Source organism: Notamacropus eugenii, chromosome 4 (assembly GCF_028372415.1).
Source record: "Notamacropus eugenii isolate mMacEug1 chromosome 4, mMacEug1.pri_v2, whole genome shotgun sequence".
Lineage (NCBI taxonomy): Eukaryota > Metazoa > Chordata > Mammalia > Diprotodontia > Macropodidae > Notamacropus > Notamacropus eugenii.
The window spans coordinates 25,758,160-25,785,668 of record NC_092875.1 but is presented as its reverse complement, the minus strand read 5'-3'; the positions used below and the strand labels follow the sequence as shown (position 1 = coordinate 25,785,668).

At 42.9% G+C, this 27,509-nt stretch overlaps 1 protein-coding gene across 2 annotated transcripts in view; it reads left to right on the top strand.

Annotated features, from left to right (window-relative positions):
• Positions 1–23,232, top strand: part of CCDC60 (coiled-coil domain containing 60) — a 208,319-nt gene extending 185,087 nt beyond the window's left edge. For both annotated transcript variants that reach the window (XM_072600299.1, XM_072600300.1), the window contains 4 exons: positions 5,989–6,108; positions 13,578–13,709; positions 15,156–15,345; positions 22,511–23,232. In XM_072600299.1, coding sequence (XP_072456400.1) covers positions 5,989–6,108; positions 13,578–13,709; positions 15,156–15,345; positions 22,511–22,615 — 547 coding nt within the window. In that variant the 3' untranslated portion in view covers positions 22,616–23,232. The remainder of the gene's footprint in view (positions 1–5,988; positions 6,109–13,577; positions 13,710–15,155; positions 15,346–22,510) is intronic.
• The last annotated feature ends 4,277 nt before the right edge of the window (positions 23,233–27,509 follow it).

Here is a 27,509-nt window from a genome sequence, read left to right as displayed (position 1 = left end):
GCTATCTATAGTCATATGAAAAAATGCTCTAAATCACTATTGATTAGAGAGATACAAATCAAAACAACTCTGAGATACCACATCACACCTACCAGATTGGCTAATATGACAAAAGAGAAAGATGATAAATGTTAGAGAAGGTGTGGGAGAGTTGGAACACTAATTCATCATTGGTGGAGTTGTGAGCTGATCCAACCATTCTGGAGAGCAATTTGGAACTACACCCAAAGGGCTACAAAAATGTTCATACCCTTTGACCTCGCAATACTGCTTCTAGTACTATATCCCCAAGAGATCACAGAAATGGGAAAGGTCCCACACATACAAAAATATTTATAGCAGCTCTCTTTGTGGTGGCCAAAAACTGAAAATCAAGGTGATGCCCATCAATTGGGAAATGGCTGAATAAATTATGGTATATGAATGTAATGGAATACTATTATGCTATAAGAAATGATGAACAGGAAGACCTCAGAGAGGCCTGGAAAGACTTGTGTGATCTGATGCTAAGTGAAAGGAGCAGAACCAGGAGAACTTTGTACACAGCAACAACCACAGTGTGTAAGGAATTTTTCTATTAGACTTAGTACTTCATTGCAAGCAAGGACTTAAATAATACCCAATGCTCTCTTAAGGCAAAATGCCTTCCACATCCAGGGAAAGAACTATGGAATCTGCACAATGAAGCAGATCTTTTTCTTTTGTATTATGTTTTGGTTTGTTTTATGATTTCTCCCAATCATTTTAATTCTTCTATGCAATATGAATAAGGTGAAAATGTATTTAATAGGAATGTATGTGTAGAACCTACATAAAACTATATGCCATCTCAGGGAAGGAGTGGGGAAGTAGGGGGAGAAGGGGGGAGGCAGGGGAAAAATCTGAGATGTATGGAAGTGATCATAGAACACTGAAAACAAATAAAATAAAAAAGTAAAAAAAAAAAAAGAATGAAGGACAAACTACAACAATCTTACACCATATTCCCTAAAGTACATTTTATCCTAGAGAGAATAGGGATCCCCACAGGTTGTTGAGTAGAGGAGTGATGTGATCAGACCCACACCTTAGGAAGGTCCCTTTGGTAGCTGAGTGGGCAATGGATCTTAATAGGGAGACTTGAGCAAGGCAGACCCCTGAGCAGCTATTGCAATAGTCTGTTTGTGCAGTGATAAGGGCCTGTCCCAGGGTGGTAGAGGTGTCAGAGGAGAAAAGGGAACAGTGTAGAAAAGATGGGCAATGGGGATTTGGCAGGTCTAAACTTTGAGACATATCAATGAGTAAAGGAAGAAAGGAAGGAACGTAGGAATGAATTTAAAAAAAGCCTTTATCATTCCCTTATCTCATAAGAAGCACTGTGTTAGCTAAGCTCTGTAGACAGAAGTAGAAAAAGATAGCCCCTACTCTCAAGCCCCTACTTGAGAGAGACACCATATAAGACACAATTTGGCCTCGGGATACATGGAAAGTCCCAGAAGTCCTCATGGTGCATCGGTGGGTCAGATGGCAAGGCCCAAAGTTCTTAGGTTGGACTGTTGGATCTGATAACTGGTTAGGGGCACCAATATCTAAGGGGCTGAGACATGTAGGAAAAATGATGCTGAGTGTGTCTACCAAAGGTTATGGAACCATATTATAGGGAGGATCAGTGTTGCTACTTTGTCCAAACTCAAACTACTCATCAGAGTTTTAGCAGCAGTAGTAATGGTGGTGGTAGTAGTGGTAGTAGTAGTGGCAGTAGTGGTGGTAGTGGTGGTAGTGGTGGTAGTAGTAGTAGTAGCAGTAATAGTTATTGTTTTCACTGTCATTGCTGTTATTAATGCTAGAGGCTTACAAGTCTCACTGCCACGTGGCTCTGGGAGCCAGCTCTGCTTGGGCCCTGACAACCCTGCATTTACTCATTCACACCTATACCACCCCAGTCATCTGTCTCTAGAGCCATGTTGGTGATGAGGATTTAAGAAGCCTTCCTTCTTACTAGATTTCAGATATACTGCATTAGCAATTGGGGGAGGAAAGAGAAAGTGTGATCTACACCATATTCCATCTCTTCAAACCATATGTCTAAAGTATGTCTGTTTTCCCCTTTTCCACTTCACTCATACCCCTGCCCTCTAGAGTAGGAGTGATGGGATGGTGCTACTCCTATGTCCTGAGGTTGGGCTAAGGATTCTTCTAGAATGAGGCAGGAGATGCAAGGATATTATTTGAGAGACCTGGCATGAGCAAAATGTCAGGCCACTGGTGGGACACCAGGCTGTGTGCCAACAGACTACCTGGAATTTCCCATAATATCTCCCTGAGCTCATCCAGCCATGGGGTGAAGGAATGCCCTCAGCCCTGTTCTGATGGAGACATCATCACCCACAAGAAGACCTAGAACATAGCGTTCTCAGTCTGGGAGTTCTTTCTGAGACCCACTTCCTATCTTCCTTCTGAATCTTGAGCAAAGAACATCTGTACCATACAGATCACACAACAACCTCTTAATATAGCCCTTATCCCCCATAACACAGATTCAGTCTTAAATCTTATTCTTCAGTCTTTGACTATGAATTAAGACTTTCTTATGAAAAACAGAATGACTTATTAAAAACTTTGCAGCATATTCAGTCCAATATATTCAGTAGTTCCAAGTTTCACCTCAGGCACTACACAGCCATCTGTATCCTCTGGTGACCCCAGTGTCCTTCTCTGAATTGCTCTATGCTGGGCAAGCTCTGCCAGTCACCAAGCCAATCTCTTTTGTCATCTTTTAGATTTCAGCTATTTAACCCCTTCAGGGAAACTAGTTGGTGCCATTGCGCATAGAGTGCTAGGCCTAGAGTTGGGAAGACCTGAATTCAAATCCATCCTCAGATACTTACTAGCTGTGTGACCCTGGGCAAGTCTCTCTCTCTCTTTTTTCTCAGTATTTTATTTTTCCCCAGTAACATGTAAAAACAATTTTTAACATGTTTTTAAAACTTTGAGTTCCAAGATCTCTTTCTTCCTACTCCCCTCCCCCCCCCCCCGCCCCATTGAGAAGGCAAGCAATTCAGTATAGGTTATAAATGTATAGTCATGTAAAACATTTCCATAATAGTCATGTTGTGAAAGAGAACATAGACAAAAAAACTTCAAGAAAAATAAAGTTGACAAAAGTATACTTCAATCTGTATTCAGACTCCATTGGTTCTTTCTCTGGGGATGGATGGCATTTTTCATCATAAATCCTTCAGAGCTGTCTTGGATCATTGCATTGCTGAGAATAGCTAAGTCATTCATAGCTGATCATCACACAATATTGCTGCTATTTTGTACACAGTACATTTCACTTTGTATAGCTCATGGAAGTCCAGGTTTTTCTGAGTATCCTGCTCATCATTTCTTGTAGCACAGTGGTATTCCATCATAATCACCTACCGCAGTTTGTTCAGCCATTCTCCAGTTGATGGACATCCCCTCAATTTCCAATTCTTTTCCCCCAGAAAAGAGTTGCTATAAATATTTTTGTACATAGAGATCCTTTTCCTTTTTTGTTTTTATCTCTCTTGGGATACAGACCTCATATTGCTAGGGCAAAGGGTATGCCTGGTTTTATAGCCCTTTGGGCATAGTTCCAAATTGCTCTAGAGAATGGTTGGATTGGTTCACAACTCCACCAACAGTGTGTTGACATCTCATTATTCCCACATCCTGGGCAAATCTCTTAACCCTGTTTCCCTCACTGTAAAATGAGCTGGAAAAGGAAATGGCAAATCCCTTCAGTATCTTTACCAAGAAAACCCCAAATGGGGTCACAGAGAGTCAGACGCAATTGAAACAACTGAACAAACAACATTTAGCCTCCTCGGCTATCTAGCCTTCATAGCACCTGCAGATATGCAGAGGCTGGAAATCCTTATCCTAAAAAGGATAAATTGATTCTATATTCATCCTGCTCTAAGAAGGGCCTTCAGCCAGAACCCCCAGACAAGACAACCAGAAAGGGGCAGCAGAAAGCTGAGTGAAAGGCCATTCATTTTATTCGTTTTCCCCTGATACCAACTTAAAGTCCTATAGTCCCAGACAGCTATGTCCCCTGGGGTTAGAAAATTCTTAATGACTAATCAGGTCCTGACTTTGAGACTTCACCCCCAAACCATATCTCAATGGTTCCACCTTAAGAAATTCCATGAGAGCTCTGTGGGGCCATGGGGTTAAAGGGCTCCCCTCACTCCCCAAATCTGCTTTAGTTCTCATGTAAACAAAGCCCGAGGCAAGAATCAAAGGCCATATGAAGCCAGCAGAGACACATTCCTGCTATTATTATACACATCTGCCAGCAACAAAAGCTTAGTCTTGTATGGTGTGTTCTGACTAGGTCAGCCCTGAATAGTCTCCCTGCATCTACATGAGGCAAGCCTCTGTCTGCAAAGCTAAATTATGTTCATCACTCAGAAAGGCATTGGACTAGAAGCCATAAAAGGAACAGTTGTAAGAACTAGGAATGTTTAGCCAAAATAAGAAAAGACAAAGGGAGATGCAGCAGCTGTCCTCAAGCATTTGAAGGACTATTGGATAATATAAGAATTAGACAACAATGGGTACAAGTGACAAAGATTTCACCTTGGTGTAAGGAAAAACTTCTGAATACTCAGAGCTATTTCAAAGTAGGAACATCAATGCTAGTTTCTGGAACTAGGAAGACTCATCTTCCTGAGTTCAAATCTGGCTTCAGATACTGACTAGCTGAATGACCCTGTTTGCCTCAGTTTCCTCATTTGTAAAATGAGTTGAAGAAGGAAATAGCAAACTGCTCCAGTATCTTTGTCAAAGAAACCCCAAATGGGGTCATGAAGAGTCAGACACAAGTGAAATGATTCATCAACACAAAGCATGTCCTGAGGAGTTAGTGGCTTTACAGGGGTCTTCATGCTGAAACTGGATGATGATCACCCCTTTGGAGGGAGAAGGGCTTGTTGTTCAAGTACTCCATTAGACTAGGTGGAGTCTGAAAATCCTGAGATTCTGTGATCATTGATTATCAATTCTGCCCTTAACATCTGCCAAGATCCTAAGCCCCCATCTCACCCCCCATCATCATTTAACTTACCCTAGACACTGATCTCAAGTGGTTTCAGATGGACAGACTATGGCATTACCTTCCAAGTAATTTAATCAAAGTAAGTCAAAAAGCATTTATTAAGTACCTACCAGTCTGCTGAGCACTGGAGGTATAAAGAGGGGCACAAAAAAATTTGTGGGTGCTTTCCAACTCCTATAAAAATAGGATGAAGTGCCTCTGGTGAAGAGATGCATTGAAAGAAGCCCAGAGATGCCCCTGGGGAGGGGAGGTTTGGGGGATATTGTTGTAATTAGGAAGAGGGTTGTGGTGAGCTCATTATGGGTGGAGACCTTCAGGAGGAGGAAGTGTGCCCCCAGGAAATCCAAAGAAATGGGGTAGGGGGTCAGGAATGTAGCTACCAAGGGGAGGGAGCACAAGGCATGACAAGCACCCTGAGGCACAGCCTGTTGCCAGCACCCTAGTTTTGGTTCTGCTGGGGTAGAGGGAGGGATAAAGAAAGAAGAATGAAAACAATGCTCTGGTTCAGCTCTGGTTAGTCATGCCTCCAGACACAGACCAGAGCAACGAGCAAACCCTGACTTTTGGGAGGTACCTTGGCATATGAGTTCCTAGTATGACCTGAGACCTTAAGTGCCAACGTGACAGAGGACAGAGGATGGGATGTGGAGTTCAGAAGTACTGAGCTCAAGTCCCACTTATGATACATGCCTTCCTTCTCTGTGACCCTGGGCAAGTCATTTAACCTGCAGGTGCCCCATGCTGCTTCCAAGTTACCAATCTAAATCAGTACAGGGGATTTCCCAGTGTGGAAATGTACATGCACTGATAGAATTCAAAGACCCAGACCAAAAAATGAACTGAAAAAAAGACCTTCATCCCTCACCTCAACTGAGCCTGGCCCAGACTCATGGCTGTTTTTCACTTTTCTCTCTCTGCAGCTATCCCTCTGGCGCTTCAGACGCCAAGGTCAACGTGTGTGCCAACATGCGAGCCAAGTTTTTCAGCATCGCGCAGGAGGCTGGTTTCTGCCTACAGGACAGACTAGAAATTCTCACAAAGTAAGACCCTCCTTAGGTGGGGCAAAAGGTATCACGATTTAGAGGCTTGACCTGAAGATGGGAGTCATAGCCTATCTTGGACTTTCACTAGCTTGGGAATTCTCCAGTCCCTCTGGACTCTCTAATTAGGGCAACTCACCTAACCTCTCTGGGCTTCAGTTTGATCATCTGTAAAATGGGGGAGTGAGACCAGGTGACTTCCAAGGTCACTTCCAGCTCCTTACCATCCAATGAATGAATGAATGAGTGAATGAATGAATGAATGAAAAGGTATTAAATTCTTACTATGTGCCAAGCACTATACGAGGGATGAGACTACAAAATGCAAAGAGTAAGCAAACACACTTGAAAGTATGTCTCACTTTTTCAGAGAGAGGTTGTTAAATATTTAGCAGCACATCACTGTCTATGATTCTATGAGCTGCTCTCTGTGCCTTGATCAAATTGGACAATAGCATGAACTCAAGACTCTGAAATGAGAGCAAGCATGGGAAGGTGAGGAGGCAGTCATCAAGAAATTTGGCGTCCAACAGGAGAAAAGATGAGAGGGCAAGGAACAGGCATTCATAAAAAGCCTACTGCGTGCCAGGTGTTGGGCTAAGCACTTTTTACAAACATCATCTCATTGGATCCCCATAACAACCCTGGGAAGCAGGTGTTATGATTCTCCTCATTTTACAATTGTGGAAACTGAGGCAAAGAGAAGCAAAGTGACTTGGCTATGGAGTCACAACTAGTATTTGATGCTGGATTTGAACTCAGGCCTTACTGACTTCAGGTCCAGCTCATTATCCACTATGCCACCAGCTGCCTCTAAAATGATTGCCCCAATATCTTAGCTCCAGGGGATAAAATAGAATTTGAAAGACTTCACCAATTGCTCCCTGAAAGAGATCCCAAGCCAGGAATATTATAGTCAAATTGCAGAGCTCCCAGACCCAAGAGAAAATACTTCAACTAATCAAAAAAAAAAACAATTCAAGTATTGTGGAGCCACAGTCAGGATCACACAAGATTTAACAGCTTCCATATTAAAGGAACAAAGGGCTTGGAATATGATATTCCAGAAGGCAAAGGAGCTAGGATTACAACCAAGAATCACCTACCAGAAAAATTGAGTATTATCCTGCAGGGAGAAAAACAGGTATTTAGTGAAACAGAAGACTTTCAAGAATTCCTGTTTAAAAAAAAGACCAGAGCTGAACAGAAAATTTGGCATTCAAACATGAGCCTCAAGAGAAGTATAAAAAGGGTAAACATAAAAGAGCAATCATGAGGGTCTCAATAAAGTTCATTTGTTTGCATTTTATCATTATTAGGGCAGTTAGAAGGGGTGTCTACATCATCAGAAGGTAGGGGTGTGAGTCAATTATGTTGGGATGACCTCCAAAAAAAAATGTAGGGGTGAGAGAGAAGGATGCACTAGGAGGAAGGAGAAAGGAGGAGTAGTTTTTTTCTTATATAAGAGATGCACAAGGAAGAACTTTTATAGTGGAGAGGCAAATGGGAGGTGGTGGGTGATTATTGAACCTCATTCTCATTGTAATTAGTTCAGAGAGTGAAGAATATTATGTATATATCCATAGATATATATATATATATATACATATATATATATATATACACATAATACACACATACTCCTTTGTGTATAGAAATGCAACTTACCAGTAGAGAAATAGGAGGGGAAGAGGGAATAATAGAAAGTGGAGAGCTGAATCACAAAAGGAAGGACACATTAAGGAAGACAGTGATTAGAAGCAAAATAGACTTTTGAGTAGGGACAGGATAAGAGAGAGAGAGAAAAGAAGAAATAGAAAAAAATGGAATGGAGAGAAACACACAGTAATCATAATTATGAGTGTGAATGGGACGAGCTCACCTATAAAATGGAAGCAAATAGCAGAATGGATTAGAAACAAGATTCTGACAATACCTTCTTTACAAAAGAGATATTTCAAACAGAATGACACAGAGTTAAAATAAAGGACTGGAGCAGAATCTAACATGCTTCAGCTGAACTAAAGGCAGGAGTAGTAGTCATGATCTCAGACAAAGCAAAAGAGAAAATAGACCTAATTAAAAGGGATAATCGCAGAAACTACATTTTTCTAAAAGGTACCATAGACAATGAAGTAACATTAAAATTTTTCACAACATGTTTCTCTGATAAAGGCATCATTTCTCAAATCTGTACCATGTATATTTATAAAAAATAAAAGCCATTCCTCAATTAATATTGGTCAAAGAATATAAACAGTCAGTTTTCAGAAGAAATCAAAGCTACCTATAGTCATATGAAAAATTGCTCTAAAAATTTTCTGCATGTATTATCTTTTCATATAGAAATGTAAACAGTAGCACTTTATTGATACCTTTATGATTACTTGCATGTTTAACCTTTCCATGCTTCTCTTGAATCTTGTGTTTGAATGACAAATTTTCTATTTAGCTCTGCTTTTTTCATCAGGAATGCTTCAAAGTCCTCTATTTCATTAAACATCCATTTTTTCCCCTGAAGAATTATACTAAGTTTTGCTGGATGGGTTATTAATTAGAAAAAGGCAAATTAAAACCACTCTGAAGTACCACCTCATACCTACCATAAGTGACAAATGCTGGGGATGAATAAAAAATAAATACACTACTGAATTGTTGATGGAGTAGTGAACTGGTCCAACCATTGTGGAGCATGTGATGTAGAACTGTGACATTAAAACTGTGCATACCCTTTGACCCAGCAATACTGCAATTAGGTCTGTATCCCAAAGAGATCAAAGAAAAAGGAAGAGAAAAAGGAGAATGACCTATATGTACAATACCTATATGTATGCTGCCTATAGCAGCTCTTTTTGTAGTAGCATTGAATTAGAAATTAAAGGGCTGCCAAGTGATAATGTTTTGTCAATTAGTCATGTCCTACTCTGTGACCCCATTTGGCATTTTCTTGGCAAAGAGTAGTTTGTCATTTCCTTCTCCAGCTCATTTTACAGATGAGGAAAGTGAGACAAACAGGGTTAAGTGACTTGCCCAAGGTCACACAGCTAATTGTCTGAGGCTGGATTGGAACTCAGGACCCTCTAACTCCAGGGCCACAATCTATCCACTATGCTACCTAGCTGCCTCAGCAAGTTATGGCATATGATTGTTACAGAGTCCTATTTTTCCATGGGGCATGGCGAGGGGGATGGTTTCAGAAAAACATGACAGAACCAACATGAACTGATGCAAAGTGAAATGAGAAGAACCAGTGCAGTGGCAGCAATATTGTAATGATGACCATCTTGGTTACTCTGATCAATATAATGATCCAAGACAATTCCAAAGGACTCAGGATGAAAAAAGCTATCCACCTGAGTACAAATTGAAGCATAACTTTCTCACTTTATTTTTCTTGAAATATGGCTAATATGGAAATGTTTTACATAATTTCACATGTATAATTGACATCCTATTGCTTGCCTTCTCAGTGAGCAGCGGAGGAGTGAGAGACAGCACTTGGAACTCAGAGTTTAAAAAGAAAATCATACAATTATTATTTAAGTAAATAACAAATTTTTTAAATTCTTAAAAAGAAGAAAAAATAGAAGCAGCAAAGCCCAGTCAGCATGGACTGAGTTAGGAATTTCTGGGTTCAAAGCTCACCTCTGGCATATCTGAACTGTTTGACAAGCTGTGGCCAAATCACATCTCCCCTTCAATGCTCCTGCAACACCTCTAATGTTGGATGGGATGTGGGGCTTGGGAAGGGGAGGGGTGGTGATTGATAGAACCAAGTCTGAAAAGAGAGATTGGAGTCTGACAGTACAGCAGTCTATGAAGGTGCGGGAGAAGAGAGGTAGTATGGTTCAGGGGAAAGAATGAATCTGATGGATAATTTGTACTCCTGAGCTGTAGGTGGAATTCTCAGAGATGGGGGGAGGGGAGGAGGAGGACTTATGCCCTGGAGGCAAGTAGCTTCCTTTCTTCAAAGCCTATGGATAGAAAACAACAAAACAGCCTGGAAAACACCGTACCCAAAACCCATTCTGTCACCAGTAAATGTCTTAAATATATTTAATTAGTAAAGCATACACATTCTATTGACCACCCTGCTTGCCAAAAACGAGGGGGACACTGGTATGATCATTAAATGAACCTGACTTGGGACTTGTCCAAGGACTGGTTAGGAGCCCCTCCCAGGTTACCTTTTTGCTTCTCCTTTCCCCGTCCAAGAACACCCAAATCAGGGATTTTCACTTAATGAGAATTCCATCAGTGATGTTGATGGACTGGCTTCCTCAAGGAGAAGCTAAGAGAGAAATCAACATTCTAGCTTCATCTTCAGTCACTAACTTTCACCCCTTGTTGCTTCATAGTCTCTTGCAAATGTCAGCTGCCCATCTGGACCACATCTGGCATGTGGGAAAAACTCTCAACTGCATTTGGATCCAATGTATTCTCAACATCCCCCCTCACCGCCACCAGCAACAACCCCATTACCCCCATGGGCATAAACCCACTGGACCAGTCCCACAAAGAAGTAAAAGATACCATAAAAAACTCATTTATTTCATAAGCATTTACTAAGCATCTAACTGTGTGCCCACTTTGGGGGAAGTACGGGACTCAATATTAGACGGAATTCCAGTTGCTTGAGAACAAGGATTATTTCACTTTTTGTAACTGCATCCCCAGTACCTGGCACAGAGCAGGTAATTGATTTACCTGATAAGAAAGGTGCTTCAAACATTCCTCCCTCTTCTTCAAGCAGCCAGATAGCCAGATACCAGGACTCCACTCTCCTACCCTGATCAACAGACAGGACTAAGGACTCATCATCTGCCCAGGTGATGGGCATCTATCCTTTACAGCTTTTGAACAGACATTGAGAATCAGATCAACATTAACAACATTACCTGGAAGGGTCTGATGCCTGCTTTCCTACATCTCTGCTCAGAATCCCTCTGGTTCTGAGTTACAGGTAGTATAGGCTAGAGCTCCCACCCCTGGCCACCTCTCCCCATCCAATCCCATTCTATACCTCTGGAGCCTGGGATGCACCCTCCCCCCCATCTCTTGGGACTGGCTTTCAAGACTTATCTCAAGTCAACTTGTACCTGACACTTTTCCTCATCCTTTCCAACTCCTCCTGAAGCCCCTCCAAAATCTTCCTTTTATTCATTGTATATACTGCTTTACTTACATATAGATAGATAGATAGATAGATAAAATATATACAGTTATATACACAGATACTTTGTTTCCCCAACAGAATATTAAATCAAGACAAGCATTTATTAATGTTTAGTTAATATAATAAATTTATTTATTTATTATTAAATTGATTTATTGATTATTTACTAATTTTGTTTATTCATTTATTATTTATTATTATTAAAATAATTAATTTAATTAATTAAAATGCTACCATGTGCCAGGCACTTTGCTAAATGCTAGGGATGCAAAGAAAAGCAAGAGAAAAACAATCTCTACCATCATAGTCTGTTCTTTTGCCTTTGTAGCCCCAGCACCTAGCAGAGTACCTAGTACACAGTAGGTGCTTAACAAATGTTGATTGATTTAGACTCTTCATGTCATTCCCTCCCCTCCCCTATCATCTTGTATATTTTCAATATACACATTGTTTCTCTCCAAAAAATAACGTAAGCTTCTAGCAGGCAGGACCTATTTCCATTCTGTCTTTGTATTCTCAGCTCCTGGCCCAGAGTGGCCCCAGATGCTCAACAGAACTGAACTGCAGGACACTGTGCTAGTCACATTGGAAGGACAGTCACATCCTCTAATAGAGCCAGGATCCCTCTCATGTGTGGATGTTCCTTCCAAACTAGTCAACCTGTCCAGAGCCCTATCCTATCCTCCTATAAGATGGGGATAGAGACAGAGACTGAACTTGTGATTTCATTAATATAGATGAGGAAACTCCCTCTACTAATGCAGGTCAGCATTGTCTTTACAACTTAGAGTGCTGAAGAAATGACTGGGGCCACAGAAACATTCAGTGATTTGCTAGAGCTAGTATGGATTAGAGGCAGGATTTGAACTTGTGTCTTCTGGGTTCCAAGGCTGGCTCTCTATTTACCATGCCACACATTGGAATTGTTATTGTTCTTCTATTATGTACAATTCTCTGTGGTCTGTAGACCCCTCCCCAAACCCTTGAGACCTGAGAAAGGCCTAACACCTGGATTGGCCAATTAGGAGAGACATTTTGGCCCCCTCTGAGCTTAACCTACCATAATGTTTTGAGTGTTTTGGCATAGCAGACATGCTCTGCTTTGTTCTCTGAGTGAACTCCAAATGCCACTTCCCGTGTCAGCCACTACAAGGCCAGACGAAGCTGACCTGAAGCATTTTTGTATCTATGACTACCAAGAACAACGCATCTTGAACCAGATACTGTCTTGAATAATAGGGCTTTCTTTATCTTGGTGTTTTATGGACATATGCTGTTATATCATGTCATATTAAAGATAGAAGAAACAACAGTTATCCTGGATTTATAATTTCAATTGACACTTTAACGCATCTCCTATCTTAGCGTATTTACCAACCTATCCAATTAAGAAAATTCCTTTCTCATGTTGTGGTTAAATACATATGGAGACTCTAAGTTTAGGTGATACGTACATCCTGAGCTGGGATTGCTCCAAGTGCATAAAAGATCTTCTACAATTTGCTTATCTCTGAGAAAGAATTTTTTTCTGGCTCCCATGTATACATGTATTCCACTAGCTTAAGGGAATAATCTTTCTATCTATCTCTGTCTATCTCTATCTCTATACATATACATACACACACACATATACATATCACCTTGCTTTTTTGCTTCTTTTAACCAAACTTCCAGGTCAACAGACCCCGTGGGGTTTTCTTGGCAAAGATGCTGGAATGGTTTGCCATTTGCTTCTCTAGCGGGTCCCCATTTTACAGATGAGGAACTGAGGCAAACAGGAATTAAGTGATTTGCCCAGGGTCAGAGAGCTAGTAAGTGTCTGAGGCTAGATTTGAACTCAGATCTTCCTGACTCCAGTCTCAGTGCCCTATCCACTGTGCCACCTAGTTGTCCTACATATTTAGAACATAATGATAAATAATACAAGGTCCCTGACTTCCAAGAGCTTCCATATTTGCTGAGGGATCACATTTGCATAGGGATGTAAGGTTTACAAAGCACTATGCACACCTTATCTCCTTTGATATCTCATTTGATATCAGCCTAACTCTGTGAGGCAGATGCTATTATCATCTCCATTTTACAGATGAGGAAACTGAGGCTGTAGAAAAGTTAATAAGTAGAAGACAAAAGACTGAGCATTGCATAAATCAGTGATCCTGTCATTCCAGAGGAGGTATTGCTTCATGATTGAAAGAAGTTACATTGGAGCCAGATCTTGAAAGATGGGTAGGCTATCAACTGACCAAGGTGGAATTCTGATTCTCTTTCCCTCTTGTAACCCATTTTATAGGAGGCAGGAAGAAAGAGGCTTCCAGAAGTTTTTTGCCTTCAACATTGTCTCCAATTTTTATGAAGACATAGAAAAAATGAGACATCCGATCACCATAACTAGAGGAGATGCCGACGAGTTGGCTAACCACTGGTAAGTAAAGGAGACTAGCCCAAATGACTGCCCCATCAGGGAGGGTTTTTCCTAGCATATCTAGGTGTTCTTTGGGCTATAAAGAAGTGTCACCCCCAAAGTGCCCTTGGCTAAAGATAGGACCTCCAGAAAAAACCCAAACCCAAACAGCAAAGCCACTATCTTTGGTGCTAAAATTACAAAAAAAAAATTTTCATAGAAAATCAGAACTAGAAAGAACCTTAAGAGTATCTAGTCTAAGATCCTCATTATACAGAGGAAGAAACTGAGGTGCAGAGAAGAGAAAGGTCTTGTCCAAAATCAAATAAGTTTTAGGGAGCAGAGAGGGGATTCACACTCAGATTGTCTGTGTCCCAGGTCAGTCTTCCCTGGAATATGCAACACTGCTTCTCATCCTTGATCACAGAATCATAAAAGCTGAAAGGGACCTCAGGGACCATGAATGGATGAATAAAAAGTACCTATTATGTGCCAAGCATTGTGATAAGTCCTGGGGATACAAATATAAGAAAGCAAAATTGTCCCTGACCTCCAGATCACGTTCTAATAGGGGAAAACTAAACACACAAAGAATGGAGGAAGGATGAATGTGTGGCATCATTGCTATTGACAAAGATTCATGAGAACCAAGAAATACCATAATTCAGTAGAGAATGGTGGAATTATGGAAAATAAACCAATAAACCATAAGAGTAAGTGGTTGTTGTCCTTCATTCTCAAAGAGGTCCAAATGACATCACTATTCTACAGTCAAGTTACAGTGTGTCCAACTGTGGATGATCAGGCTAATATGAGCTCAGAATGTTCTACCACAGATCAGGCACAAATAGTCCATGTGAATATTTGGGGTGGATTCTCTAAAGTTGCACATCTCACATATGAGTAAGTAGAAAATTCCCAGAGACACTTTTGACTCTAAGCAAAGACTGAGGAATGATTTTAGCCTTCCACAAGTGGTTGCTTATTAAGTGATACCCTGGTGGGTTGGGCTCAATCAACAAACATCTACTATTTGTCAGGTACTGATAGGGATGGAGGTACAAAGACAATTAGGAAGCATTTATTAGATTCCTGGAGCAACTTGGAATCTTAAGACATGGAATCAATATGTCTCTAAGGCACCTTAGAGAATGTCAGATTTGGAAGGACCCTTAGAATACGGAATTTAAGAGCTAGGAGGACTCTTAGAATAGGGAACACCAGAGGTAAGTGGACCCTTAGAACAAGGAATGTCAGAGTTGGGAGGATCCTTAGAACAGGGAATGTCAGAGTTGGTAGGACTCTTAGAAGAGACATTAAAGGAACTGAGGATAAGGTCTTAGAGAATCTCTAGCCTACCCATTTTGTTGTACAAATGAAAGTAACTGAGCCTCAGACCCTGAGGGACCCCCAAAGAAAAGCTCTTTAGCAACTCCTCTAACTGGATCTCTTCTGTTGGAAATGAAGGTACTTTGATTTATTATCTAAACTCCCAGAAGACTTAAAGAAATATCGTCCTGCCAAAAAAATCCTACAGAAATTGCAAAAACATGGAGAGAATTTGGACCTCAGAATCCGTCCGCACGTCCTCCTCAGAGTGCTACAGGACCTCCGTACGTGGGAGCTGTGCTCCCCTGACATCGCTGTGGCCATTGAGGTAAACATCGATAAAGTCCGCCCCCTTACCCCTCTGTCCACTTCCAACAATCACCCCTCCACCTCTCCAGTGCCTGTATGTGGCCCCATCACTGACCAGGGTCTCTCTGACCTCCAGTCTCTTTGCCCTTACTGAAATGCCCCTGTCCATCCCCCTCATTGGCTCAGAATCTTGCTACGTAAAAGGAACTAAGCTAAGAAATTAATCTATACTAAAGTATTACTGGACTAAGGTGACCTCTCATCTACATTTTAACAAATGTCTTCAAGGACTTATCCCAGGTTCTCAGTCATGGTCACTCATGTGTTTACCTGATTCCATTGAGGGGCTCAGGTCCTTCTCCAGGCACCTGCCAACAGGGAGTCAGCCTGGACGTCAGGGTGCAAGAAGCACAGGAGAACGTTGGGTAGGGCTGGAGATGCTCTCAGAATGGTTTCAATATAGAAGCTTACCCAGAAGTTGAAACCCCTGAGAAAAATTTCAGAAAGGAACCTCGTTTCCTGTGGGATCACAGATCTTTAGGGTCACTACTGTTCAGGGATTATTCAAGTCACATTTGTATTTATGGAGAAAACTAACATGGACTATCTCCCTCTGACTCTAGCTTGCTCTCTATTATAACCATTGTTGTTGAGTCATTGCTGTCATGTCTGACTCTTTGTGACCCCATTTTAGGTTTTCTTATCAAAGACAACTAGAGTTTTTCCATTTCCTTCTCCAGCTCATTTTACAGAAGAGGGAACTGAGGCAAACAGGGTGCAGTGACTTGCCAAGGGTCACACAGCTAGTAGGTGTCTCAGGACAGATTTGAACTCAGATCTTCCTGAATCCAGGCCCAGTGCTCTATCCACTGTGCCACCCAGCTGCTCATGCCATTAGGTTATTGAGGTGGGATCTCAGAACAATTCCAGCATCCAAAGTATGGTGGGCAGAGCTGTATATGAATGACTAATCATTCTATACTCAGCCCCTTCTGGAGAATTAACCCTTCACCACTTGGAGGACGTACTAAGCCTGGCCACAATTCCTAACATTCTGAGAGGAAGGAAATACACATATAAGACACAGCTCCCCTGGATTTCTTCCCACTTCTCAGCACATCAGTTGCTTAAAAAATTCAGCAAGAAGCAACAAGGTACAATGGGAAGAGAGGGTTGGGGCATGAGTCTAGAGGCATTGGTTTCAGATCCCCTACACTGGCAACTGAGACTTGGAGGAATAAATTCATTCACCCCTCTGGGCCTCACTGCATCTGTCCAAATGAGTTGGACTATAGCACCCTTGTTTTAGACCTGTGGTCCCCACTCTGATACATATTGCTTGTGTAACTTGGAGGAAATCCTTTTGCCTCTCTGTGCCTCAGTTTCTTTACGTGTAAAATGGGGAGGGTTGGACTAGATGCTCTTTGGGAGCTCCTTCCAACATTAGATCTAGGATCCTTTGAATACATAATTATTGAATGTCCAGGGCACTCTCCTGTGTACTTATGTATACAAAGTCAAATTAGTCCCTTGCCTCAAGGAATGTCCATACCAGGGAAATGTCCTAGGAAACCCAGATAATAGAGCTCTGCCTTCCCCAAGTCAAATCAAATGAAATGAGATTTGTAAAGCACTTAACTTTGCCTGGCACATAGTAAGTGCTTAATAAATGCTTCTTCCCTTCCTCTTCCCCCCAGTGCCAGAACCATACCTGAGTCTCACTTGAGAATCAATGTGGCATCATAGAAAGTGAGAGCGATTTGCAATCAGATAATCTGGGTTCAAATCCTGGCTCTCAACTGCATCACTTGTCTAACTCTAGACTGGTCATTAAAACTCCCTGGGTCTCAGTTTCCTCCTCAGTAAAATGAGTGGTATAGACTAGCCCCTTCCAATTCTAAACAAGCAGGTCTGTGGGCTCAACCCTGAGAAATCCAAGCCCCTGTAGGAAATCTATAGAATCCCCACAAATAACACTAACTAGAATTTATACGTACTTCAAATATATATGTTGCATCATTTGATCCTCAAAATAGCGCTGCGAGGTGAGGGTTAATATTACCCCCACTTTACAGATGGGGAAACTGACAAGTGACTTGCCCAAGGTTTCACCAATGCTAAGTGCCAAAGGCAGGATTGGAACTTCCAGTCTTCCAGACCTGGAGTCCACCACTGTCACCACGGTGCCACAGAACTCTCAGAACTGCTCTCCTGTTCTTAACTGTACAGGACTCAGAAGTCCACTCAGCTCAAGGATAGGTATACAAAGTTCTTGAGACTGTTGAGCTGTGCTTTTAATTCAATGGGCTATACTAGTATTTGGCACATGGGTCTAAGGTCAAAGCTCAAATGTGGCTGTCATTTTCTCCAGCCTCAGTTATCCCCAGGACTGCTGTCCCTAGAACATAATACAGTCATAAAGTCCAGTCTCGTTGCCAGATGTTTTTCCTACCCGGTGGGATTCTGGTAAATATTTAACAACTGGCTCTCTGGAGGGGGGGATGCATACAGGAAACACTTTTAAATTTAATCCTCATTAACATTTTCTCCTTTCCTTTCTTAAGTCTAGACAGTCAACAAAATAAGAAATCAAGTTCTGATTTGTAACATTTGCTCATTTCTAAGGTGTAAATACTCACACTGAAAGTTTAACTGGCTCTTGGAGTCAGGTTCAAGCTTCCTTCCTTCCCAGCTTGTCTGAGAGGCCCCTTCAGACAACTGTGGCCGGAGAGGAGAGGAGAAGGGTGTATATGCTAAGAGATTTTCACAGATGCCCTAAGGAATTTGTCGACAAAAATATCAGAAAAAATGTAGAAAAAAAAGGGGAAATAAAGAGAAGCAATTTTCTCCAAAATGACCTTAATTACCAATAATAGCCAAGAGAACTTTATAGAGAACTTTAAAATCTGCAAAGTGTTTTTTTAACCATTTTTCATATTTGCATTTCACCATTGAGGCATTGTGGGAAAGAGCTCCAGGTTCAGAGTAAGGGAACTTGGTTTTCAGTCTCACCTTTATCCCTTCCTAATAGATGCATGACCTTAGGCAAGTCATTTCACCTCAATGAATTTCTATTTTCCCATCTGTAAGATGAGTGGGGCAGGGGGAGGGTAGGACTCAATCAGCCTTTAAGGTCCATCACAGCTCTCGTTCTATGACCTCAAAGGTCCATGATTCAAATTCTGTCTCTGCCCCTTGCTCCCTGGATCAAGTTCCTTCCCTCCTCGGGGCCTGATTTCCCTTAGCTGTCAAAAGGAAGGGATTGGCCACTGAGGTCCTTTACAGCTCCCTGTGAATCACCCTGTGACATTGGAATGGCAGAGATTATTGTCCCCATTTTACAGATGAGGATGCTGAGGTTCCAAGAAGTTAAATTACTTGCCCCAAGGTCACAGTGTTGAACAGAGGCTCAAGCTGAGAGGGACTTCAAGCACAAACTCTCATGTGACTGAGGAAGAAACTGGCGCCCAGAGGCTTTAAGTGAATTTCCCAAGGTCACACAGGTAGGAAAAAGCAAAGCCAAGATAAGAACCCAGATTCACTGTTCCATGTTGATGATGGTGTAATCAGGAAGAAACCTGAGAATCAGGTCCTTAACACGTGAAGCATCTGTCCCCACAAAAAAAATCAGAGCCCTCCAGCTGGCTCCTTGCACTAAGGAATGGTGGTTCCTGGTTCCACCCCAATCCTGAACTGGACTTCGGAAATCCTAGGTCTAGAGCTAGAAGGGGCTCCTGATGTGAGGCCTTCTTATTTACAGATGAGGAAACTGAGGTCCAATGAAATTAACTTACCAAAGTTTTCTACAAGTCATAAAGGCTTCTAGATGCTTGTTGGGTGACTAGATGGGAAAGTGGATAGAGTACCAGCCCTGCAGTCAGGAAGATCTGAATTCAAATTCAACCTAAGACATTTCATAGCTATGTGATCCTGGACAAGTCATTTCACCCTGTTTGCCTCAGTTACCTCATCTATAAAATGAACTGAAGAAAGAAATGGCAAACCACTCCAGGATCTTTGCCAAGAAAATCCCAAATGAGGCAGAGTCAAGATGGTGGAGTAGAAAGACAGACATACACTAGCTCCAAACCCACAGCCCATAAAATATCTGTAAAGAAGAACTCCCAACAAATTCTGGAGCAGCAGAAGCCACAGACTATGGAGTGGAGGAGATTTCTGTTCCAGAGAGCCCTGCAAACCTCTCACAAAAGGTCCGTCGCACCCCGGACCCAGAGCCAAGCCCAGCACTGCCTTGGCCACAGGGCACCGAGAGGAACAGATCCAAGCGGGCTTCAGGGACAGAATCTCCAGTGGCCACATGGGTCCCTCCACCCACGGGCCCCAAAGGTTGGTGAGAGGGTCTTCTCGGCTTGCCAAGAGGAGAGTGGGGTCCTCCCATAACTCAGGCCCCCTTGGGAGGCAGCAGCAGAGGTGGCAGCAGACCAGGGCTCCCCAAGCAGGCAGGAGCCTGAGGTCTCTGCATAAACCCCCTGAGGGAACTGAGCCCATGAGGCAGCCCTGCCCCCACCTGAGCACCTGAACTTGATCTCACACTGAATAGCAGCCCTGCCCTGCCAAAGCCCTGAGGCTGGGGAGCTGCATCTGAATCTCAGACCCCAAGCACTGGCTGGGCTGATCTGGAGGCAAAGTGGGTGTGAAGAGAATACTCAGAAGTCAAGTCACTGGCTGGGAAAATGCCCAGAAAAGGGAAAAAAAATAAGACCATAGAAGGTTACTTTCTTGGTGAACAGGTATTTCCTCCCTTCCTTTCTGATGAGGAAGAAAAATGCTTACCATCAGGGAAAGACACAGAAGTCAAGGCTTCTGTATCCCAGCCCACCCAATGGGCTCAGGCCATGGAAGAGCTCAAAAAGGATTTTGAAAATCAAGTTAGAGAGGTGGAGGAAAAACTGGGAAGAGAAATGAGAGAGATGAAAGAAAAGCATGAAAAGCAGGTCCACACCCTGCTAAAGGAGACGCCAAAAAATGCTGAAGAAAATAACACCATGAAAAATAGGCTAACTCAACTGGCAAACGAGGTTCAAAAAGCCAATGAGGAGAAGAATGCTTTCAAAAGCAGAATTAGCCAAATGGAAAAGGAGGTTCAAAAGCTCACTGAAGAAAAGAGTTCTTTCAAAATTAGAATGGAACAGATGGAGGCCAATGACTTTAGGAGAAACCAAGAAATCACAAAACAAAACCAAAAGAATGAAAAACTGGAAGATAATGTGAAATATCTCATTGGAAAAACAACTGACCTGGAGAATAGATCCAGGAGAGACAATTTAAAAATTATGGGCCTCCCTAAAAGCCATGATCAAAAAAAGAGCCTAGACATCATCTTTCATGAAATTATCAAGGAAAACTGCCCTGAGATTCTAGAACCAGAGGGCAAAATAAGTACTCAAGGAACCCACAGATCACCGCCTGAAAGAGATCCAAAAAGAGAAACTCCTAGGAACGTTGTGGCCAAATTCCAGAGTTCCCAGGTCAAGGAGAAAATGTTGCAAGCAGCTAGAAAGAAACAATTCAAGTATTGTGGAAATACAATCAGGATAACACAAGATCTAGCAGCTTCCACATTAAGGGATCGAAGGGCATGGAATAGGATATTCCAGAAGTCAAAGGAACCAGGACTAAAACCAAGAATCACCTACCCAGCAAAACTGAGTATAATACTTCAGGGGAAAAATTGGTCTTTCAATGAAATAGAGGACTTTCAAGCATACTTGATGAAAAGAGCAGAGCTGAAAAGAAAATTTGACTTTCAAACACAAGAAGGAAGAGAAGCATGAAAAGGTAAACAGCAAAGAGAAGTCATAAGGGACTTACTAAAGTTGAACTGTTTACATTCCTACATGGAAAGACAATATTTGTAACTCTTGAAACTTTTCAGTATCTGGGTACTGGGTGGGATTACACACACGCACACGCACACGCACACACACATAGAGACAGAGTGCACAGAGTGAATTGAAGAGGATGGGATCATATCTTAAAAAAATGAAATCAAGCAGTGAGAGAGAAATATATTGGGAGGAGAAAGGGAGAAATGGAATGGGGCAAATTATCTCTCATAAAAGAGGCAAGCAAAAGACTTTTTAGTGCAGGGAAAAAGAAGGGAGGTGAGAGAAAAACATGAAGTTTACTCTCATCACATTTGACTAAAGGAAGGAATAAAATGCACACTCATTTTGGTATGAAAATCTATCTTACAATACAGGAAAGTGGGTGATAAGAGGATAAGCAGGGTGGGGGGGATGATGGAAGGGAGGGCATGGGGAGGACAGAGCAATTTGAGGTCAACACTCATGGGGAGAGACAGGATCAAAAGAGAGAATAGAAATAATGGGGGACAGGATAGGATGGAGGGAAATATAGTTAGTCTTATACAACACGACTACTATGGAAGTCATTTGCAAAATTACACAGATATGGTCTATATTGAATTGCTTGCCTTCCAAAGGGAAGGAGTGGGGAGGGAGGGAGGAAGAGAAGTTGGAACTCAAAGTTTTAGGAACAACTGTCGAGTACTGTTCTTGCTACTAGGAAACAAGAAATACAGGTAAAGGGGTATAGAAAGTTATTTGGCCCTACAGGACAAAAGAGAAGATGGAGACAAGGGCAGAGAGGGATGATAGATGAGAGGGCAGATTGGTGATAGGGGCAATTAGAATGCTCAGTGTTTTGGGGTGGGGGAAGGGGACAAAGGGGAGAAAATTTGGAACCCAAAATTTTGTGAAAATGAATGTTAAAAGTTAAATTAAAAAATAAAAATTAATTAATTAATTATTTAATTAAAAAGAAAATCCCAAATGGGGTTACCAAGAGTTGGACAAGATTGAACCACAAAAGGGTCAGGGGTGGGATTTGAACTCAGGTTCCCTGAACTCCAGAACTACTATTCCTTCTACTGCGCTATTCTGTCTCCCCGTGAATAAGATGGGTCATCTTCCTCACCAGATGTCTTCGATGAAGAGTCAAAGGACTCCTTGTGGACAATGGATGTAGAGGGGATTTTTATTCAGGTAGCCATCTGTTGGACACTGTAGTCCTTGAGGCCCCTTCTAACTCTGAGATTCCATGAGCCTGTCCCATGGGCCCCCAGGTCCTGCTTCCCTAGCAAGAGGGTCCCACTTCTCTGCTCACATCTGTTTACTGTGTCTTTGCCTTTTTTCCCACAGTTTGTACGAGAACATATTGTCCAAATGCCCCAAGTGGATTATATCAAATGGCTTCGGACTCGGGTCAATCTTCCCATGCGAAGCCACAGTGCCCCACCCCCTTAGAAAGGCCAAAGTCAGAGGCCACGAAGGGACGGCCCAGCCTGGCAGTGGGAACACTATTGAAGAAGATGGGGGAAATGTAGGTGGAAGTGTGGGAACCTCAGGAGGCTGGCGCCTGGTGATGCCCAGAGAGGAACCTCCTTCAGCTACAGTCCAGGGAGTACACTGAAGAGCCAAGAGGAAGAAAGCCAACTCTGCCTCCTCCCCAGGCCTGGTCAGAGCTCCCAGCCTTCTCATTTTCTGCTCTCACAACCTCTAAATGAGCAAAGCCTGACCAGTCGGACCTTGGCTCCATCCCACCTTGTCAACAGGGCTCAACTTCCCTCCCAAGAGGGAAACTGCTGTTTACCACCATAACAGAAAGTTCAAGCCAGCTCAGGGACCCTTTCCATGCCAGAAGCCAGACCCAGACAAGGTCTCTCACTAGGGTTCTGTTCTCCAACAACTCAGCCTTCCAGAATCCACCAGGCTCCTCCAGTCCACTTACCTTCCTTCATCTCAGATCCATCACTCTAGTGTTCTATCAGACTCGGCCCGATGTTCCACCCATTCCCAATTTCTCTTTACTACTTTCCACCAAATGCAATTTATTGTTGGTAATAAAATGAAAATGAATATCAGACATGTGGGAGCCTTCTTGGGCCGAGCTAGGACAGCATGATTTTTTGCACCTGGGGAAAATAGCAGGAAACACACTCTCAAAACATCACTTGGGGAGGCTGCCTTGTGCCCTGGAGAAGGAGAAGAGTGGAGAGAGAAGTGAAGTATCTTGACAACTTTTTATTTTAATTTCTTATTCTTACTAGGTGCTAAGTTGTGTTATAGCTAAACTGCTAAAAGAGTAGAACGACTGTCAACAATCTAAATTTCAGCAACCTGGGACAAAGTTTCAGTGAGTCAATTAATCAATATACATTAAGTGCCAGGCACTGCACTAAGTCCTAGGGATACAAAAAGAGGCAAAAGACAGTCCCTGACTTCAAAGCTTACAATCTAATAGTGGAGGGGACACTGTGCAAGCAAATATATACAAAGCAAACTCTATGCAGGACATAGAGAAAATAATCAAGGGAAGGCATTGGAATTAAGACGGGTTGGGGAAGGTCATCCAGCCTTGATTATAGCTGTTTTATGACCTTCAAAATAGGGGTAAGATTTGTGTTTTGATTATAGACCCATCCAACCAACAAATCCTTCTGAACTACCCACCATGTGTTCTGTGATAGCCAGGTATGACCTGGAATCTACTCTTGCAGAACTTAGTCTAAGTGGAACGAGAACAGGGACATGCTGATTTAACAACTAGGTCTCAAAAATAATAATAACCAGCATTAGTAGCGTTTTCTCGATCACTTAAGACTAGACAGTCAAGAAAACTAACCAAGCCTTGATGTGTGCATTTGTCAATTCCTGACACATTGAAAATTTAAAATTGATTCTTGTACACTGGTAAGAGCTGGCTCCAGCACACCACTGAATAAAAAGGCATGTATAATAATAATTATGAAAAGGAAGGGTAAGAAAGATGCAAGGAACTGGTCCAGCCAAAGTGCTCTGAGAAATTGGGGGGAGAAGCTGAAGAAGGGGAAGGGTGGACATCAGGAAAGTCTCCATAGAGGAGGGGGAGCCTGAGCTGAGCCCTATAAGTCATGAGGGATGTGAGGAGCAGTCTGGCTTCTGACCTCATTACTCAACACAACTTGCTGTCTCCAAAGTCACCAGTGATCTAATTGCCAAATCCGATGTCCCTGTAGGGTGAAGATCTCTGACTAGGGTCAGAGGACCTGGGTTCAAATCTCACTTCTGATACTCCCTGTGGGAGCTGAGCCAAGTCCAGTCTGCCCCTGTCCCAACATCTGCAAAATGAGATGAACTAGACAGACTCTATAATCTCCTCCTGTTCTAAATCTGTGACTAGATGGACAATAGCAGCAGAGTCTGCCCCGGGCATTGGGAACAGCCTAAAGGACCACAGATCCAAAGCTAGAGGTTATCTAGTCTAACTCCTTCATTTTACAGATGGGGAAACTGAGGCTGAGGCAGTCTAATGGTAGAATAGAGCCAGCATTTGAACTCAGGTCTTTATAGAAGAGGGGTGCTCTGAGTTGGACTTTGGAAGACCTTAGTAGCAGAGTGTAGAGTGTAAACCTATGACCAATAGGCAATGGGAACCATTGAAGGTTTTTGAGTGGAGGAGTAACGTGAATCAGAGCAGTACATGAGGAAGATTACTTAGTTTTATGAAGGATGGGTATTTACTGTTAACTCCAGTGCCCTAGTCAGCCCTTTTTAGCTATCACCTCTCTCGAACAAAGTTGGAAATGTAGAAAAATGCTCAGTGCGTGAGGAGGACAAGGAACAGCCATCTGTCTGTCCCTTGCATCCCACTCCATGGAGGAGCAAACCTCATCCCTCTGGGAGAGCCAGTCCATTTCTACCAACTCCAGGGGATAGGAGGGGCTGGGACCCAAAAAGCATCAGTCCATGGTAGAGGGGGAAAGAGAGAGGGAAGAGACAAGGGTGAGCTCCTGGAGGAGCTGGTATCTGTAGTCCTGACATTTCTATCTGAATCCCTGCCCTGTGAGCACAGTGGTTTGGGGTCTGCTCCCTGTGTCTCTGCAGCCTGGCTTCTGACCTCATCATTCAATACAACTTGTTCTCTCCAAAGTCAACAGTGATCTAATTGCCAAATCCAACAGCCTTTTCTCAATCCCTATCCTTCTTGATCTCTCTGCAGCCCCGTGACACAGTCCCTCACCCTATTCTTTTGGATCCACTCTCTTCTCTAGGTTTCTAGGACAATATTCTCTCCTGGTTCTCCTCCTGCCTCTCTAACCGCTCCCTCTCAGCCTCCTCTGGTGGATCTTCATCCCGGTTACACCTGCTAATCACAAGTGTCCCCCAAGGCATTGAACTGGGTGGTCAGACCCCTTTATTCTGGCAATCCCATTGGCTCCCATAGATTTAACTTTCATCTCTATGCTGATGATTCTCAGGCCCTAACCTCTCTGTTGACCTCCAGTCTCACATCTCCAGCTGCCTATTTGGTCATCTCAAACTGGGTAAGATGTCTCATTGATGTTTTAAAATCACCATGTCTAAAACCCAACTTGGCATCTTTTCCTGCAAAGCTCCCTATCTTGAATTCCCTTCTGAATTTCCCTATTACTGCTGAGGGCACCCCATCCCCCCAGTCACTCCGGCTTGAAACCTAGGGGTCATCCTCCACTCCTCACTCTCCTGCATCCCCATCCAATTTGCTGCCAAGTTCGATCCATTGGTCCTTTGTAGCATTTCCTGAACATGCCCCTTTTCTCCTCTGACCCTGCCATCAATCTAGTGCTGATCCTTATCATTTTCTTGCCCGGACTATTGTAGTAGCCTTCTGGGGAGGGGATGTAGGGGTCCTGGGGGGCAGATTGGCCTGCCTTAAGTCTTCCCCATTTCATGCTTTACTCCGCTGCTGAATTGATTTTCCTAAAGCACAGGTCTGGCAGCTAGGTGATACCATAATGCATAGAACGCCAGAAAGGCTTATCTTACTGAGTTCAAATATGGCACTGTGTGACCCAAGGCAAGTCACTTCACCCTGTTTGCCTCAGTTTCCTCATCTGTAAAATGAGCTGAAGAAGGAAATGGCAAACCTCTCCAGGATCTCTCCAGGATCTCCAGGATCCCAAATGGGGTCATGAAGAATCAAAACCTGAAATGATCCAGCATGCCACTCCTCTATTTTAATAAATTGCAGTGATGCCCTTTTGCCTCCAGGATCATATATAAAATCCTCTATTTGATTTTTCAGTCTCTTTCTTACTCCTTTCTACCTTTTCAGTTTTCTTGGACTTTACTCCCCTCCATGAACTCTCTGGTCCTGTGACTTTGGCCTCCTGGCTGATCCTCCATCTCCACACTGGACATTGTCACCAGCTGTCCCTGAGACCTGGAATGCTCACTCTGCTCACCTCAGCCTCCTGGCTTCCCTGGGTTCTTTCAAGTCCCTTCTAAAAGCCCATCTTTTGCAAGAAGCCTTTCCCATGTCCCTTAATTCTCATGCCTGCCCTCTGTTGATTATCTCCAATTTATCCTATCTACAGCTTTTTTCTGCATAGCTGTTTACATGGCCTCTCTCCTGCTAGATTGTCTGCTCCCTAAGGACATTGGGGATTGGTTTTTTCCTTTCTTTTTATCCCTGGCACCTAGCAGAGTCCCTTGCTCACAGTAAGCACTTAATAAATGCTTGCTGACTTCACTTGACTATGACCTGACTGTGTAGCCTTGGGAAAGTTGTTTTACCTCTAAGATTCAGCACTCCATCTGTAAAATGAGGAATCTGGACCCTTCTTGTTGGGAAGTCAATTTTTCAGTCACATTGGACTCTTCATGACTCCATTTGGGGTTTTCTTGGCAGAGATACTGGAGTGGTTTGCCACAAACTGAGGCAAATGAAGTCTTGCCCAGGGTCACACAGCTAGTGTCTGAGGCCAGATTTGAACTCAGGATGATGAGTCTTCCTGACTCCAGGTCCAGCGCTCTATGTGCTATGGCACCACCTACCTGCCCCAATTGCACCAATTTGGAGACTATGGGACCTTTAATTCTATGTTTCATCTACTTCTACATCTATGATTCTTGTCCTCTCCCTATCATTATGAGACATAGTCCAACCCCATAATTGTAGAGTGGGGAAAATTGAGGCTCAAGAAATGAAGTCACTTGTCCAAGGTCATATAGGGAGTGAACATCAAACTTGGGCTATCAACCCAGCTCCTCTCACTCCACAGTCAGCACTGTCCCCTTCACCATAGAGCCTCCAGAGGAGCAGTGCAGACCACTGGAGGGGCTCACTCTCCTGGATAACTGATCCCTCGGGGCTTGCTCTCCCCCAAGCAACGCCCAT